The 14,733-nt window shown below is 32.9% G+C and overlaps 1 protein-coding gene across 2 annotated transcripts; it reads left to right on the top strand.

The window, feature by feature from the left end:
* Positions 1-290: 290 nt before the first annotated feature.
* Positions 291-9,619, top strand: LOC108206743 (uncharacterized). Of its 2 annotated transcripts, none has more exons than XM_064086629.1 (7): positions 291-1,202; positions 2,715-3,074; positions 3,698-4,239; positions 6,370-7,159; positions 7,368-7,721; positions 8,021-8,565; positions 8,763-9,619. In XM_064086629.1, the coding sequence occupies exons 2-7, from the start codon at positions 2,735-2,737 to the stop codon at positions 8,973-8,975; spliced, it is 2,784 nt and encodes a 927-aa protein (XP_063942699.1). In that variant the 5' UTR covers positions 291-1,202; positions 2,715-2,734; the 3' UTR covers positions 8,976-9,619. The 2 variants fall into 2 exon arrangements, with proteins under 2 accessions (XP_063942699.1, XP_063942698.1); XM_064086628.1 differs by having other exon boundaries at positions 297-1,202; positions 8,730-9,619.
* Positions 9,620-14,733: the final 5,114 nt, after the last annotated feature.

Below are 14,733 nucleotides of genomic sequence, written 5' to 3'. Positions count from 1 at the left end.
TGGGAAATTGTAGCTACTGTGGAGGCATTGTTTTATTCATCAATACTTTTAAACAATTATTATTCACACAATTTCATTGCCTAATGTTATTTATTTACCTTAAACTTTCTTTTAGGAGCACTGAAGTATTTTAATTTAAAAAATCTGTTGTTATTACTGCAAATTAAAAGTAATCAGACATCAGCAACCTGGACACAAGATGACAGCAATTGTTAGACTAATTAAGTTTACTATCATGTATATACTTGTATGCTTTTTCAGTTGATTATATTTCTCAATAACTACCTTACACCGCTTAGGTCTTCTTTCATATCAAGAGCAGTGTCCACTGTCCACCTAAAACATATGTTGTTGGGTTCATCAGTTAAAATAAAGAGCTTGAGTAAATAACCTGACACCTTTTTAAGTTAAACCAAACGGCCCCATTAATTTGTACTGCACGCATATGATTCTTCAATAAAAAGTTGCAGATATTTACTTAAGTCATAAAATTCCAAGTCAATTATATTTTGGTGTAGAATTTGTGATGAATGACTAGCATCTGAATACAGTTTCTTCTAATAATCGACTACAGATTATATATACAGTTATGGATCTAAATACTTTGTACGATGCTGCCATTGCCGGAGATGCTCATGCGATTGCTCAATTAGAGTTGAAAGCTGATAGACTGGACAAAGATCAAAGAACAATCCTTCACATTGAATCCATAAATGGAAATGCAGATCGTGTGCGATTCATTTTGAAGCAGTTTGCACACAAAAACCTTTTGGTGGAGCTGGAAAATCAATAAAAGACTCCTCTTACATGGGCGGCATATTTTGGACACACCCAAGTGGCTGAGCTCCTCATTGATGCAGCTAGACATCTGCAGTACTCTTCATCTGCTAATTATAATCCATTTACTTCTTTTCAAGCTTTCCTTAGACATGCTGATTCATGTTCTAACACTGCCTTACATTTAGCCGCTGAGAGGGGTCATGCTTCTGTCGTCAAGCTATTAGTAGAGGCCGATCCAAGTGATGCATATCTTCCAAACATACTGGGTAAATTACCGCTCTACTTGGCTGCCGAAGAAGGGTACAACGATGTAGTAGAGATACTCTGTACAACTTGCACCGCCACATCGTTGGACGGTCCTGGCGGTAGGAGTACTGCTTTACATGCTGCTTTATATCCTGCATTTCAGAAAGCCCACAGAGGTATGGGGTACTTCATATTTCCAGACTCGCGACAAACAATTATTAGCAATTACAACACTGTTTAACAGTTCTTTGCTGATATTAGCATGTTTACATTTTTTCTTTAATCTTCTCTTTTGGTGATTTTAGTGACCATCTTGATACCATTTTCAGTTCAGTGACGAACTAGATAATTAACCCTTAACTTAAGTGTATGTTAATGACGGCCTTTCTCATCCAATCTTTATGCTAATTCAACATTTTTACTTGACAAATTTCGACAAAAGCTACTGCGCTGTTGTCAAAATATAATAGACGGAGTCCTTCTTCACACAAAATGTTCAATTTGTTATACGTCTTAAATTCAAAGGATTTGTATAGAAATTATAGAAGGGACTCATGAGCAGTCAGCTCAAAAATATATATTAAATTAAAGTATGACATTTTTTAAAGAGTAAATAACAAAGTGGTGGCTGAAGTTTGTCAAATTTTACAGAATGGTGGCTGAATTTTGAAAACTACGGAATTGTGGCTCGAGTTCACTTCCGCCTTTTAAAAAGGTGGCGGCCGTTAAGCTCCGTTAATTTCCCCCGTTAACTTAAAAAAAATATCTAAAAAAAAGGGTAAATGCGGGTTTTAGGTAAAAACTCTCTGATTATCCCCAAATCCAAAACTCTCTACTTTCGAAACATCCTCACTCAAGAATCCCCCACTCATATGATGCCGGTGAAGATACATGAGATGTTGTTGGTGATGAAGCCTGACTTTCACTAATATATCTTTCGAGCGACGAAGAAGCTGGTCAAGATGTAGCTCTAAAACCAAGGTGTCGTGGATGTAAAATGCTAGTTCGTCGATGTAAAATGCTAGTCACCCTGTCTACGGATGATAATTCAGAAGCTTGTGATGATAAATCACTCGGATCCTACATTTGAAGCGGAGTCAATTCAGGTGATTTGGTTGTTGAAAAGTGTTTAGGACTTAAACTTCCTGGAGGATATATGCTCAAAGAAATAGACCTCACTCGCGAACCACCCGGCGAAATGCTCGGAGCTGGTTTGAGGTGATTTGCGGGGAGGAATTTTTGAAATTGGGTTAGTGGGTATGCTTGAAACTGAGCTGAGATTACTGGGTGTTTGTGATTTTGGGTGGGTGTTTGGCAAGTTTTGATTTTGACGCTTACGAAAGATTGCAGCTGTGTAACGGTGATGCTAGAGAGAAGGTAATACAAGGGAGAAGGAGAGAGGAGACACAATTTTTGGAGGGTTTTGGGGTGATTTTCCTTCAATACCCTTTCTTTTAAATAATTTTAATGGAGTTAACGGAGGAAATTAACGGAGCTTCACGGCCGCCACCTTTTTAAAAGGCGGAGGTGAACTCCGGCCATCATTCCGTAGTTTTCAAAGTCCAGCCACCATTCTGTAAAATTTGACAAACTTCAGCCACCACTTTGTCGTTTACTCTTTTTTAAATGCAAATTTAGTAAAATAAATATGTAATAATGTACAATCAATATTTGCACTTGACTTGCAGTCAAGGAAAAACAAGAAGATATGATCAGCATGATCATCAATGTAGCCAGACGTTCGAGTACTCAGGATGTACCACATCTAAGCTTTGAAGCTCTGTTTAATAAAACTGATGAGTCCGGATGCACGGTCTTGGAACTGGCAGTAAAGGGTAATCACGTGAACGTGGTTGAACTGTTACTAGAAGAAGATCCGGCCTATCAACATGGTCCTGGAAGTAAATCAGAAAGTCTTCTCCCTTTAATCGACAGAGCCATGGATAAGGAGTATATCGATATTGTCAAAATTCTTTCTAAACCTTACGAAGCTGGTGGTCACAAAGGCGCGGTTGCTTTGATTCTTGCTATTAAAAGGCGTGATAAAGGTATGTTATTCAAAGAATTCAATTATATATATGATATAAAATTACTCATATCTATTAAAACTGAGTAAGCTTCAAAGTTGTGGCCAAAATTTACACTGATTTTTAAAAAGTTGGCCAGAGTTTCAAATTCTCAAAAAGATGGCCAAACTTTGGCTCCGATTTTTAAAAGTGTGACTCCCGTTAGTGACATTTAACGGGAGCCACACTTTTAAAAAGCGAAGCCAAAGTTTGGCCATCTTTTTGAGAATTTGAAACTCTAGCCAACATTTTGAAAATCAATGTAAACTTTGGACACAACTCTGAAGTTTACTCATTAAAATTTAATGATAAATTTAAAACACATCATGTGGACATAGAGCAAAGAGTGAATTCGTCAAGGTATGGGAAAATCTTTGCTGTCTGATGTTGCTTCTGCGCCTCTGCTAAAGGCACTCCTGTTTTATTCTCAAATATTAAGGCTTTCGACTCTAGATTGTTTCTGATAAATTAATCTCTAATACATTTGGAATCATTCCTCCTCTATGATGAATAGAAACCTCCAATCTGGCATGTTTATTTCAAGTAAACTATGCTGCTACTCTAGGCAAGTAGTTGTAATAAACAAAATAAATTTTTTTTTTCAGTGTCTGTATTGCATTTGTTGGGAGAAAACAAGCACCTAGCAAGCTTTGTGGACCATCAAGGCTGGACACCACTTCACCACGCCGCCTATTATGAATTTGATTCTATACTTGATGTCATAATAACAGCACTAAAAGATGTTGGATACCAATTTGTATATGAAGATATGATAACACCATTTCATTTAGCGGCCGAGGGTGGATATACATCTACAGTTATACGCCTTATGCAAATGTGGCCGGTTTCATCTTCTGAATACACCGCTGTTAACAAGAGTGGTCAAAACATACTACATTTGGCGGCAACCAAAAACAAAAAAGAGATGATACAAGGTATTTTGAAGTATTGTCCTGAACAATATAAGGAGAAGATATTGAACGAGCAAGATGATAATGGCGATACACCTGTCCACATACTTGTTTCCCGTGGTTGCTACATCCCCGAAGTTATAAATCATAAAGGGATTAATACAAGGGTAAAAAATAACCAAAATTGGAATTCTCATGACATGTTATATCTTGAAGATGAAATTATTGCCGATCAGGTACGTATTATCCTTTAATTTTTATTTTCTACTCCCTCTGGTCCCATATATGAGTCAATTTAACTTTTTGCACACAAATCTATGCGTTTTGACCACATACTTGGAATTAATATTTTTAAATTTTTCTTTTTTAAAATAAAAATATATGTCTCATATTTTAATTTAGTAAAAAGAAAATTTAAAACAAAATAATTTTATGTAGGTGGTCAAAGGACATAAAATTGTGTACAAAAAGTCTAAATGACTTATAAAAAGGACAAGAGGAAGTACTAAATCACGAAAACTACGTTTTATTACATTTAACTTTTCCTTTTGACCTTTTTATTTTTTATCTTTACCTTTAGTTATACTATACTTTTTTTTTTTGAAAACATCGATTATACTATACTTAACTAATTACTCACTCTGTCACAACATAGGAGTGACTTTGACTTTTTTCAAGTAATTTGAGTTGTAAAAAGAACATATTTCTATGCATTAAATTTTTATTCAGAAAAAAAATTTGAAAAATAATATGTAGAAGCATTTTTTTTTAACATCTTAAATTACATTTAAAAACTTAAAAGCGGCTCTTATTTTGGAATAGAGAGATCGGAGTAATTTATCAGTAGCGTCGCTCACGTGGAGAAATTAATGCTCTTTCATAAATCGCAATGACATTTAAAATGATCTCATTTAATGAAATGCTCTTTTGATCATTTATTTCGCAAAAAGAACGAAATAGTTGAATATATATATATATATATATATATATATATATATATATATATATATATATATATATATATATATATATATATATATATATATATATATATATATATATATATATATATATATATACTCCCTCTGTCCCCATTTACATGTCCTTTTTGAAAAATTACGGATCTTAAGAATAAATTATTAGTTGAGTATTTGGTTTTTTTGTCTACCCCTGACAAATTCACGGAATTAAATTTATTTATGTTTATATGTGTGTTAGTCAAACATGAAAACTTGTTTTCAAAGAAGAGAAAATATTCAAAAAATCTCTATTAAAAGAGAAATGAAACAAATATTGATAAAAAAAAATTCGGAAAAAGGATATATAAAAAGAGATGTAGGGAGTATGTTGTTAACACAATGATTATAATTTGTACACATAATATTAAAAAAATCACTTTGTATATTACATAAGTATTGTTTTAACATAAAAGTATAAGCAGCACGTGATATAGTTAACAATATATACACACACACTTATATATATAAATCTATATTATACTATAATAAGTCAACATGAGTATAATTTGTAGTCTAAGATTTTAGTTATATTTTTTAGTTTGGTACTCTCCTTTTGGTACTACAAGTCTACAAATGTGGAGTCTATTAGTATTATAAACAGTTTCAAATACTAAAAACACTCATAACAATACATTATCATATAATATTTCACTAAAAAAATTATAATGATGTTATAAATAAAATTATAGATATACAATTTTGAAACTCTTTTTAACTTTAATGTGTTCTATTTCAATATAATCATTACATAACCTTTTCTAACTCTAATCTTAAAAGTTATTGTTGTCAAAAAAATCAAGATTACAAAATTACGTTGAAATTCGATTGATTAGATTACTAAATCTTTCAAAATTATTACACGATCGCCTATGTTTGGATAAGATTAGAATTTTCTGATTTTTTTAATTTTTAAATCTACGTGTACTAAATTCGGATTAAATGTACTAAAATCCTAATATATATATATATATATATATATATATATATATATATTAGGGTTTGTCCATTTTTAAGTAATCGGGAGAAAATATAGTCAGTTGAATAATATAATTTAATTAAAATTCAATCTATTAATACTAAAATACTAATAAAATGATGTTAAAATTTAAACTATAAATAAATAATAAATTACGAATTATATACCCGCCCGCGCTTCGCACATGTTAAAGGTTAGTATATTATAAAATGAATAGAAGTAAAAAGTGCGTGTGTTTGTGTGTGGTGTGTGTGTATATACACATATATATATATATCGAGAAAACAAATTAAAAAATACTATTGAAACAAAATTAAGTAAAAAATTTTATGGGTCTAATAATGTAATTTTCATGATGAGATTCTTCACAGGTACAAATAAAACTTATACTTGACTATGTCCAGACTGATTGGAAGATGGATATATGGGAAAGTTTAGTGCTCCCAAGTAAAAGACAGAGAAAGGATATGATGTTTAATAAAGCTACTACATTATTCATAAATGAAAGGGATGCACGGATGAAAGCAGATCTAGAAAGGTATAGAAATACTCGTGCTGTTGCCCATTGGTTTACAGATGCAATTGCTGGAGATGCTAATGCCAGAGCTGCACTGGATATGGAAGCCGAAAGACTGAACGAAGATGGAGAAACTATCCTTCACGTTGAATCCAAGAGAGGAGACACAGAACGCGTGCGATTCATTGTGACAGAATTTTCAAACAAAGACCTATTGGTCAAGCAGGATAAATTAAAACAAACTGCACTTCACCTTGCAGCACATCATGGACACACTCAAGTGGTTGAGGTCCTCATTGATGCCGCCAGACGACATTTGCCTTCTTCTTCAGCACGTGATGATACCCATAACCCATTTAGTGCTTTTAAAGCTTTTATTAGGCTAGCTACTAGTCCAAAGCAGAACACTGCCTTACATGTAGCAGTGCTTAACGGTAACGTGGCGATTGTCAAGCTCTTAGTAGAAGCGGATCCAAGTGATAGACATATCCAAAATTATGAAGGCAAAACTCCAATCTACATAGCTGCGGAAAAAGGGTACATGGGTATAATAAAGGAGATTTGTACAACTTGCACAGCACAGTGTCTGGAGGGTCCTGGTGGCGGCGCCAGTGCTTTGCATGCTCTTATTAAGAATATGCAAGGTATGTAATATATTAATGAATCAACTTTATTAAATATTATATCTTAAGTTGGAAAAGGTCTCATATCCATAATCTCATTCCAAAAATTTATATGAATATATATCAAGTAGGAGGAGGTTTAAAAATCACCTTAAATTTTATCACAAATTTTTACTTAGAAAATTGTATTTGAAACTTGTATAAATGATTATTTCAATTTGACTTGCAGCGACGGAAGAATGGAAAGATGCGGTTGGGATGATTATTGATGCATTCAAACATTGGACTAGTGAGGAGGATGCATTATTTAATAGCACTGATGAGTTCGGAAACACTGTCTTGCAACTGGCGGTGGAGAGAAACAATGTGGGGGTTGTTAAACTATTATTAGAAGAGGATCCTGCCTATCAAAATTGTCGTGGAAGCAAAAAACATGGCCTTATGCGTTTAATCTACAAGGCCATCGACAATGAGTATAGTACGGATATTGTCAAATTGCTGTCTGAAACTTATGAAGCTGGAATTAACCCTGATCATAAAGGTGTGCTCACTTTGATTCTTGCAATTAAAAGACGCGATAAAGGTACGTTATATCTATTGTATTGGAATTTGTCATGTGAGTACATTCATTTAGGAGTAAATGATACATTAAAACTATACCAGTAAGCAGTTGCACTCTTGTTCTTGTTATAACTTATAGCGGCATTAAAAACTCTCTCAATTTCACTGTGATTTGAGATATAATAGCATATACATTTTAAATGTTCTAGATTGAACTTTTTTTATACATTATGTAATGCCAATCAACTTTACGTTCATTACATATTTTTTTACTTCTTGTTCCATGTAATTTACATAGTTGATCGAATTTGTTTCCTGCAGACTCTGTATTAGGTCTCTTGAAAGGGAGAAAACACCTTGTAACTTTTTCTGAAGCAGAAGGTTGGACTCCACTTCACTATGCTGCTTATCATGAATTTGTTTCAATACTTGGTCCACTAATTGAAGCACAAAAGGATGTTGGATATCAATTTGTGTACCGAGATATGGTATCAACACCGTTTCATGTAGCAGTTGAGCATGGATATACTTCTACAGTTATACAACTTGTGAAATTGTGGCCATCTACATCGTCTGCATACACAGCTGTTAACAAAGATAGTCAAAATATACTACATTTGGCAGCAGCTAAAAATAATAAAAATATGGTACAAGGTATTCTAAAACATTGTCCCCAAAAATACAAGGACCAGCTTTTACAACAGCAAGATGTCAATGGTGATACACCTCTCCATCTACTTATCTCTAATGGTTGTTTCGTACCAGAACTTATTGAACATAAGGGACTTAATACAATGGTAAAAAATAAGAAAAGTTGGACTCCTAGGGACATGCTGTATTCTAAAGATGATATCATTGCGGAGCAGGTACTTAAAAAACCTTCTTTTCTTCTTCTTTTTTAGTTTTTACATAAACTAGTTCTTTGATCCTTTCGTAACAGATCTTTGCAGAGTATTGAGTAAAGTTATTAGTCATATGTATAGGATGTCTTCTTATAATTACTAATTATTGGTTGTTCTTTTATTTATAGGTGAAAATTAAAATTGCACTTGATGATGTGCAGTCTAATTCGTCCAGAAAATTTTGGCGTAAAAGCATGAAGAAGGATACGGATATCTTAGAAAGTTCAGTGCTTCCAAGTAAAAGAGAGAAAAAGGATTTCATTTTTGATAAATATACAAAAATATTGATCGATGAAAAGAATGCACAGATGAAAAAAGATGAAAAAAGATCTGGAAAGGTACAAAAAGAGGACCAACACCCAGATAGTAGTTAGTGCACTAATAACTACAGTCACTTTCACCGTAGGATTTACCATGCCGGGTGGTCTACATCAAAGTGGAGAGGTTGATGAAGGATTGGTAATTCTCTCTAAAAAGACTGCATTAAATGCATTTATGGTATCAGATGCACTGGCTTTGCTACTATCAACATGTTCTTTGTTTCTCTACTTTCTTGAATCTATGTACGAAGATCCCCATCAAGTGTCCAAATTAAATGCTGCATCAACTGGGCTCAACATTGTTTCCGTCATGGCAATGATGTTGACTTTCATTACTGGAACGTATGTGGTGTTATCTCACTCACTGGCCATCGCCATTACCGTTTGCCTCATTGGTTCCTTCTTCTTTCTTTTCGTCATTGTTCTATTGATCAAGATGATATATGACCGTCAAGTGAAGAGGAATGCGGATTGAATATGCATGCCTGTCATTATATATTTCTTTAAAACTTTAATATGGTATTTTTCATGATTACAAAGTCAACAGCATCCTTATATGCAGAAAGGAGGGCTTCCCTTTTTATCGCAGATGCCAATATTTATTTGCGTTTTTTGATGAAATTATGTGTGGAAATATTGTGGTAGTGATGGGAATGTATTCTTACTTATTATATCAGAGTTTTCATACTTGTAACCAAGATATCAAGAAAACAAGCTATATTTGCTCTTTCAACTGTTTAAGCAGAGTATATATCCTCAGATTCAGGAGGATATATGTCAAGCACTCTAAAGGAATAGGCGCAAAGGAACTTAAACAATTTCCTAAAGATTTTCACAAATTTATTGAGAAAGAAAATATGCGATTGCCCAAAATGATTAACATCATTTTTTTATGATAAAGGCAAGCACATATGCATCAAACATTAGTTCATTTGGTACTTGGTCAAGAATAGGGAGAGGAAGATATCTGTCAGGTTGTTGCAAGACTGAAGAACGAGTGGGTGATATGTTCATGAATCCTCTTAAATACATCAGTTTCCCGGAGAACAAATTTCTTGTATGCAAGTATTCTTGCTCCATCCTATATTTAACACTATAGGTTAATAAAAATTTCATCTCATTATATTTCTCAATCAACATAAACTGCTCGCCGGTTCTTTGCTATCAGGAGCACTATGTCCCCTAAAAAGTTTCATGTTGATGACTATACGATTATAAGAGTTTACAACAGTTAAGTGGATTTAAAAAAGACCAAACGAATCAATAAGACAACTAGTGGGTGGCATTTGTTTTTGTTTGCAGGTGTGATGGATACAACTGCCTTTCTTCATTCTGGGAAATGTTTATTCTTTGTGTTCCATTCATTTATATCAAATACTCTGGTATATTTTGTTAATGTTTCTTTAGTTTGAGTTATCCATGTGAATAAAGAAGTACTATGATCTTCTAACGAAGAACCTATGATTCTTGCAGCTTTTCTAATTTTATGTGGCTTTTTGCTCCTTAGGAAACGACCAATTAGATCCTTAACCATTTTTTAGTTAAAATTCGAGTAACATAAAAAATTTAGAAAGCAAAGTGAAAAGATAACATGTTACTACAAAAATGTCCATTTAACTTGTAGAACTGGTCAGACTAGCTATAGGATTGTTAGAGATGGTGTTAGGCCTTTGTTTTTGTCGCCTCTCATTCATAAAACTGCTTTTCCTTGTTGTGCATGCTCAAATATATACTCCCTCCGTCCCAAAAAGAGTGAGCTGATTTGACTTTCACGAAGATTAAGAAAAAGATAGTAAAATAAACTAAATTTAGTTGAAAAGTGGGTAAAATGGTGGGATCCATCAAAATTTATTAATAGATTTGGGATAGCGGAGGAAAGTAGTGGGTGTAATAGCGTTTATATTATTATAGAATGGAGATAGTGGAAGAAAGTAGTAGGTGTAATAGTGAAAAGTAGTGTTCGAAAATAGTAAGTATAATCGGTTCATTCTTTTTGGGACGTCCCAAAAAGGAATAAGGGTCACTTAAAATGGGACAGAGGAAGTATTATTTAAGGGTTCGTCGCTAGTGTGTGTCCATGAACCCATGCTAAGCGCGAAATTTTATATATTTGGCAGATTTTGACTAGTGCGGTGGTTGTATAGGCACGGGGTCCACATTATTAAGATACGAGAGCTAATAAAATGAGTCAAACTTATAAAATTCCGCGCTTAGCATGTGCTCATGGACACACATTGGAAAAACCGATTATTTAAATGTCTTAGTCTTTTTATTTTTACAATGTAAGCTTATATGTCTTACAAATTATTATCAGTTCTAATACTTTTCAGATGAGGCAGAGTCGAATCCGATCTCTCGGGACAACAAAAATGTAGGCATAGAGGTTCTATGGTTACACTTTTTCAGGTGTTACCAAAAATTGAAAAAGTGTTACCCTAGACCTCTATGGTAGGACCGATTTTTATTACGATACTCTTTGATGAAAAAGTGTTACCATAGCCTTTTTTTTCACTTTCATCACCACTTTCTGGCTTTTATTCACAATTTTTTTGCTGTTACAATAGGTTACATATGGTGTAGTGTTAAATAGCTATTGTGATTATCAATTAAAGGGCATATTGGGTACAGATTGTAATATTATATTTTTGAATTTGAAATTCTTTTAGGATTTTAGATTATACTTTAAAATATTGGGTTTGTTTAAAATCCATTAAAATCTAATGATATTCAAATACTGATGGAATTTTTTGGATTTCATAAAATGATGGATTTTATTTGATTGTTCAGTGTATTTTAAACTTTTTGAAATCCCACCAAAATCCATAAGATTTTGAAGAATTATAAATCCTAAAAACTCTCATCAACTCTACGACATTTTATTAATAATCCGCACAAAATCAAAATCAGATATAATCCATTAAAATTCATAACCTAAAACAATCTATTAAAATTTTGGTTGAATACATCCCTGGAAGGTATTGTTTTTTGTTTGAAACTATTGGGTTAGAAAAAAACTCCATGAGCAAAATTGATTAAAAAAAATTTCAAAAAATAATATGTGGTAAGTTTTCATTCGAATGAGACCTTTGTACATGCATTATTAGTACTGACACTACTAGAAAAAAGGGCTTAGACATCGGCTAAAAACCGATGTCTATTGAAAACAGGACCGATGTCTTCGCATGTGATGTAAAAGGTAGGGGTCTTAGACATCGGTTTATGACCGATGTCTAGAACCACCTTTCACAGCAGTTCTACTAAAGAACCAGATGTCTATGCATTGAAAATCATCTTTTTTTACATGATTCTAATATGAAATATGGTAATAATAGAGGCTGAATATGATCTTAAACATGAGACACACAAGAGAAAAATGAACACATTTGCAGTGGAACTGATGTAATATTCATTTTTAACATCAGTTCCCTAAACTAACCGATGTAAATTACTTTGTTTCACATCATCTGTTTAAATTAGACGATGTCTATGTTCGTCTTTCACATCAGTTCTTTATTTCAGTTGATGTCTATAGTTTTCTTTTACATCATCTCTTTATATCAGTTGATGTCTATAGTGTTTTTTTTACATCAGGTTACTTTTAAATCCATTGTCTTTCTATAGTTTAGACATCAGTTTTTCAAAGAAGTGATGTCATTTCACATTTTTTAGTCCATGTTCCACCTGCTTATATAACATGCCCAAATGTAAAATTAAAATCTTAAAACAAATCAACAATCAAATTTCCCAAGCAACAATATCACCAATTACCAAACATATTTGCATTAATCCACCAACTAATTACATAATTCACCAACAAGCAATACTAGTACTGATGCCAACTAATTCAAATTATCCACAACACAACCAATACTAGTAGTACTTCAATTCACAACTCTGCATTGCCATTAACTACACATTATACTCCCAAAATCAGCAGTAGACTTCTAAACGAAACCTAAAGTCAGATTACTCCTAAAGTCATTGCAACTACATGAATGATTCAATATGGCTAAGAGCCTCAAACCGGACCTCATCAAGCTCGGCTTCCGAACAAATCAGCTTACGCGTCTTAAGAGCCCACTGAAATGTAAAACAATAAAATTATAAATTATCCAACTGCACACACACACACACACACACACACACACAGATATATATATATATATATATATATATATATATATATGACAATTACAAAATCTAAGGAATGTAAATACCTTCTTTAAAAATGACAGTTCATGGTCCATTATAATTTCTCTCATGTAGCGCATAACTACATAGCCACATTCAATCCCAGTGTGATTAAAACATCTTGTCTCAAATATTATATTATTTCGTGTATAATTCTGTAATCAAATTAATGCATGCTTTTGATGTATTACTACCAAATTGAAAAAACTCCTCCAACTAACTTTTCCAAAATTAACTTTTTTAAGTTCAAGCCGCAATTTCAGTCCGTTAACAACGAATAAACCTCTAATATGTGAGAAACATCTAATTTTTTCTTAAGGTAGCACCTTGAATAATTTTATTCTGTTGACCACTGAACTGCTATTTTAACTTGCTCGTACTTTTTACGGGAAAATTAATTCTAAAGTCCATAGACACTTTTTTTTCTAGGTCCCTGAACTATAAATGTTAATTCATAAGTAATTCAACTCTTGATTTTTTCCTACCTGGGTCCTTCCGTTAGATCTGGTTTGACGTCGTTAGTTTTTCCGGCGAACTTGGTCGGAAAAGCTCAAATCCGGTGAGCTCATATTTTACGACAAGGCTAATTTGAACATTAAAAATCACGAAAATTACATGAACATGCTCATAATCACACGATCTATCAATCTACATCATTATAATTCGAATAAAAGCTATTAAAATGAAAACTAATATTCAACCAAAATTCGGAAATTACCAAACTAACGGGGGTGTATTCGATTGGGATTTTAATGGATTGTTTTTAGTCTATGGATTTTAATAGATTGTATGAGATTTTGATTTTGTGCAAATTCATGATAAAATGTCGCAGAGTTGATAGGATTTAGGTACAATGCCTCAAAATCCCATTGATTTTGGTGAGATTTCAAAAAACTTAAAATACACTCAAGAATGCCACAAAATCCATCATTTTATGAAATGAAAAAAAATCTATCAGCATTTGAATACCATCAGATTTTAATGGATTTTAAACAATCCCAATTGAATACCATCGGATTTTAAAGCATAATTTAAAATCCCAATTGAATACCACCAGATTTTGTAGCATAATTTAAAATCTCAATTGAATACCTCAAGATTTTAATGGATTTCAAACAATCCCAATCGAATACCCTCGGATTTCATGAATGCAAAAAAATGCTTTAAAATCTCAATCCAATACACCCCTCTAAATTTTGATGGTATAGATGGATAGGGGATTGAAAAACGAGCAATTTGATTACTCAAGCTTCAAATTCTGATACCGGAATCACCTTCAAAGTTATCTTTAATTCTCATGAACTTAAGAAGAACTGCGTCAAATCAGATCTAACGGAAGGACCTAGATAGGAAAAAATCAAAAGTTGAATTACTTATGAATTGACATTTATAGTTCAGGGACCTAGAAAAAAAAGTGTCTATAGTTCAGGGACTTTAGAATTAATTTTCTCTACTTTTTACTCATGTAATAGATTTACAGTTTCTAATTTGGCACCTCAAAAATTTTACTCAAGCGTATAAATCATTTTGCAAATTATGCTCAATTATTTTACTGCGTTCCTTAATCGTTATGCACTATCGTTTAGTGCTTCTGCCGAATGACTTGCTTTTGACGACATTA

Source organism: Daucus carota, chromosome 2 (assembly GCF_001625215.2).
Source record: "Daucus carota subsp. sativus chromosome 2, DH1 v3.0, whole genome shotgun sequence".
NCBI lineage: Eukaryota > Viridiplantae > Streptophyta > Magnoliopsida > Apiales > Apiaceae > Daucus > Daucus carota.
This window is presented reverse-complemented; position numbering and strand designations above follow the sequence as displayed.

Bases quoted from the DNA above. Each gene is read 5' to 3' on its own strand.
- LOC108206743 (XM_064086628.1), top strand. From the start codon at position 2,735: ATGATCAGCATGATCATCAATGTAGCCAGACGTTCGAGTACTCAGGAT. The intron at 3,075-3,697 runs GTATGTTATTCA...TTTTTTTTTCAG, and splicing joins TATTAAAAGGCGTGATAAAG to TGTCTGTATTGCATTTGTTG. The intron at 7,722-8,020 runs GTACGTTATATC...TGTTTCCTGCAG, and splicing joins AATTAAAAGACGCGATAAAG to ACTCTGTATTAGGTCTCTTG.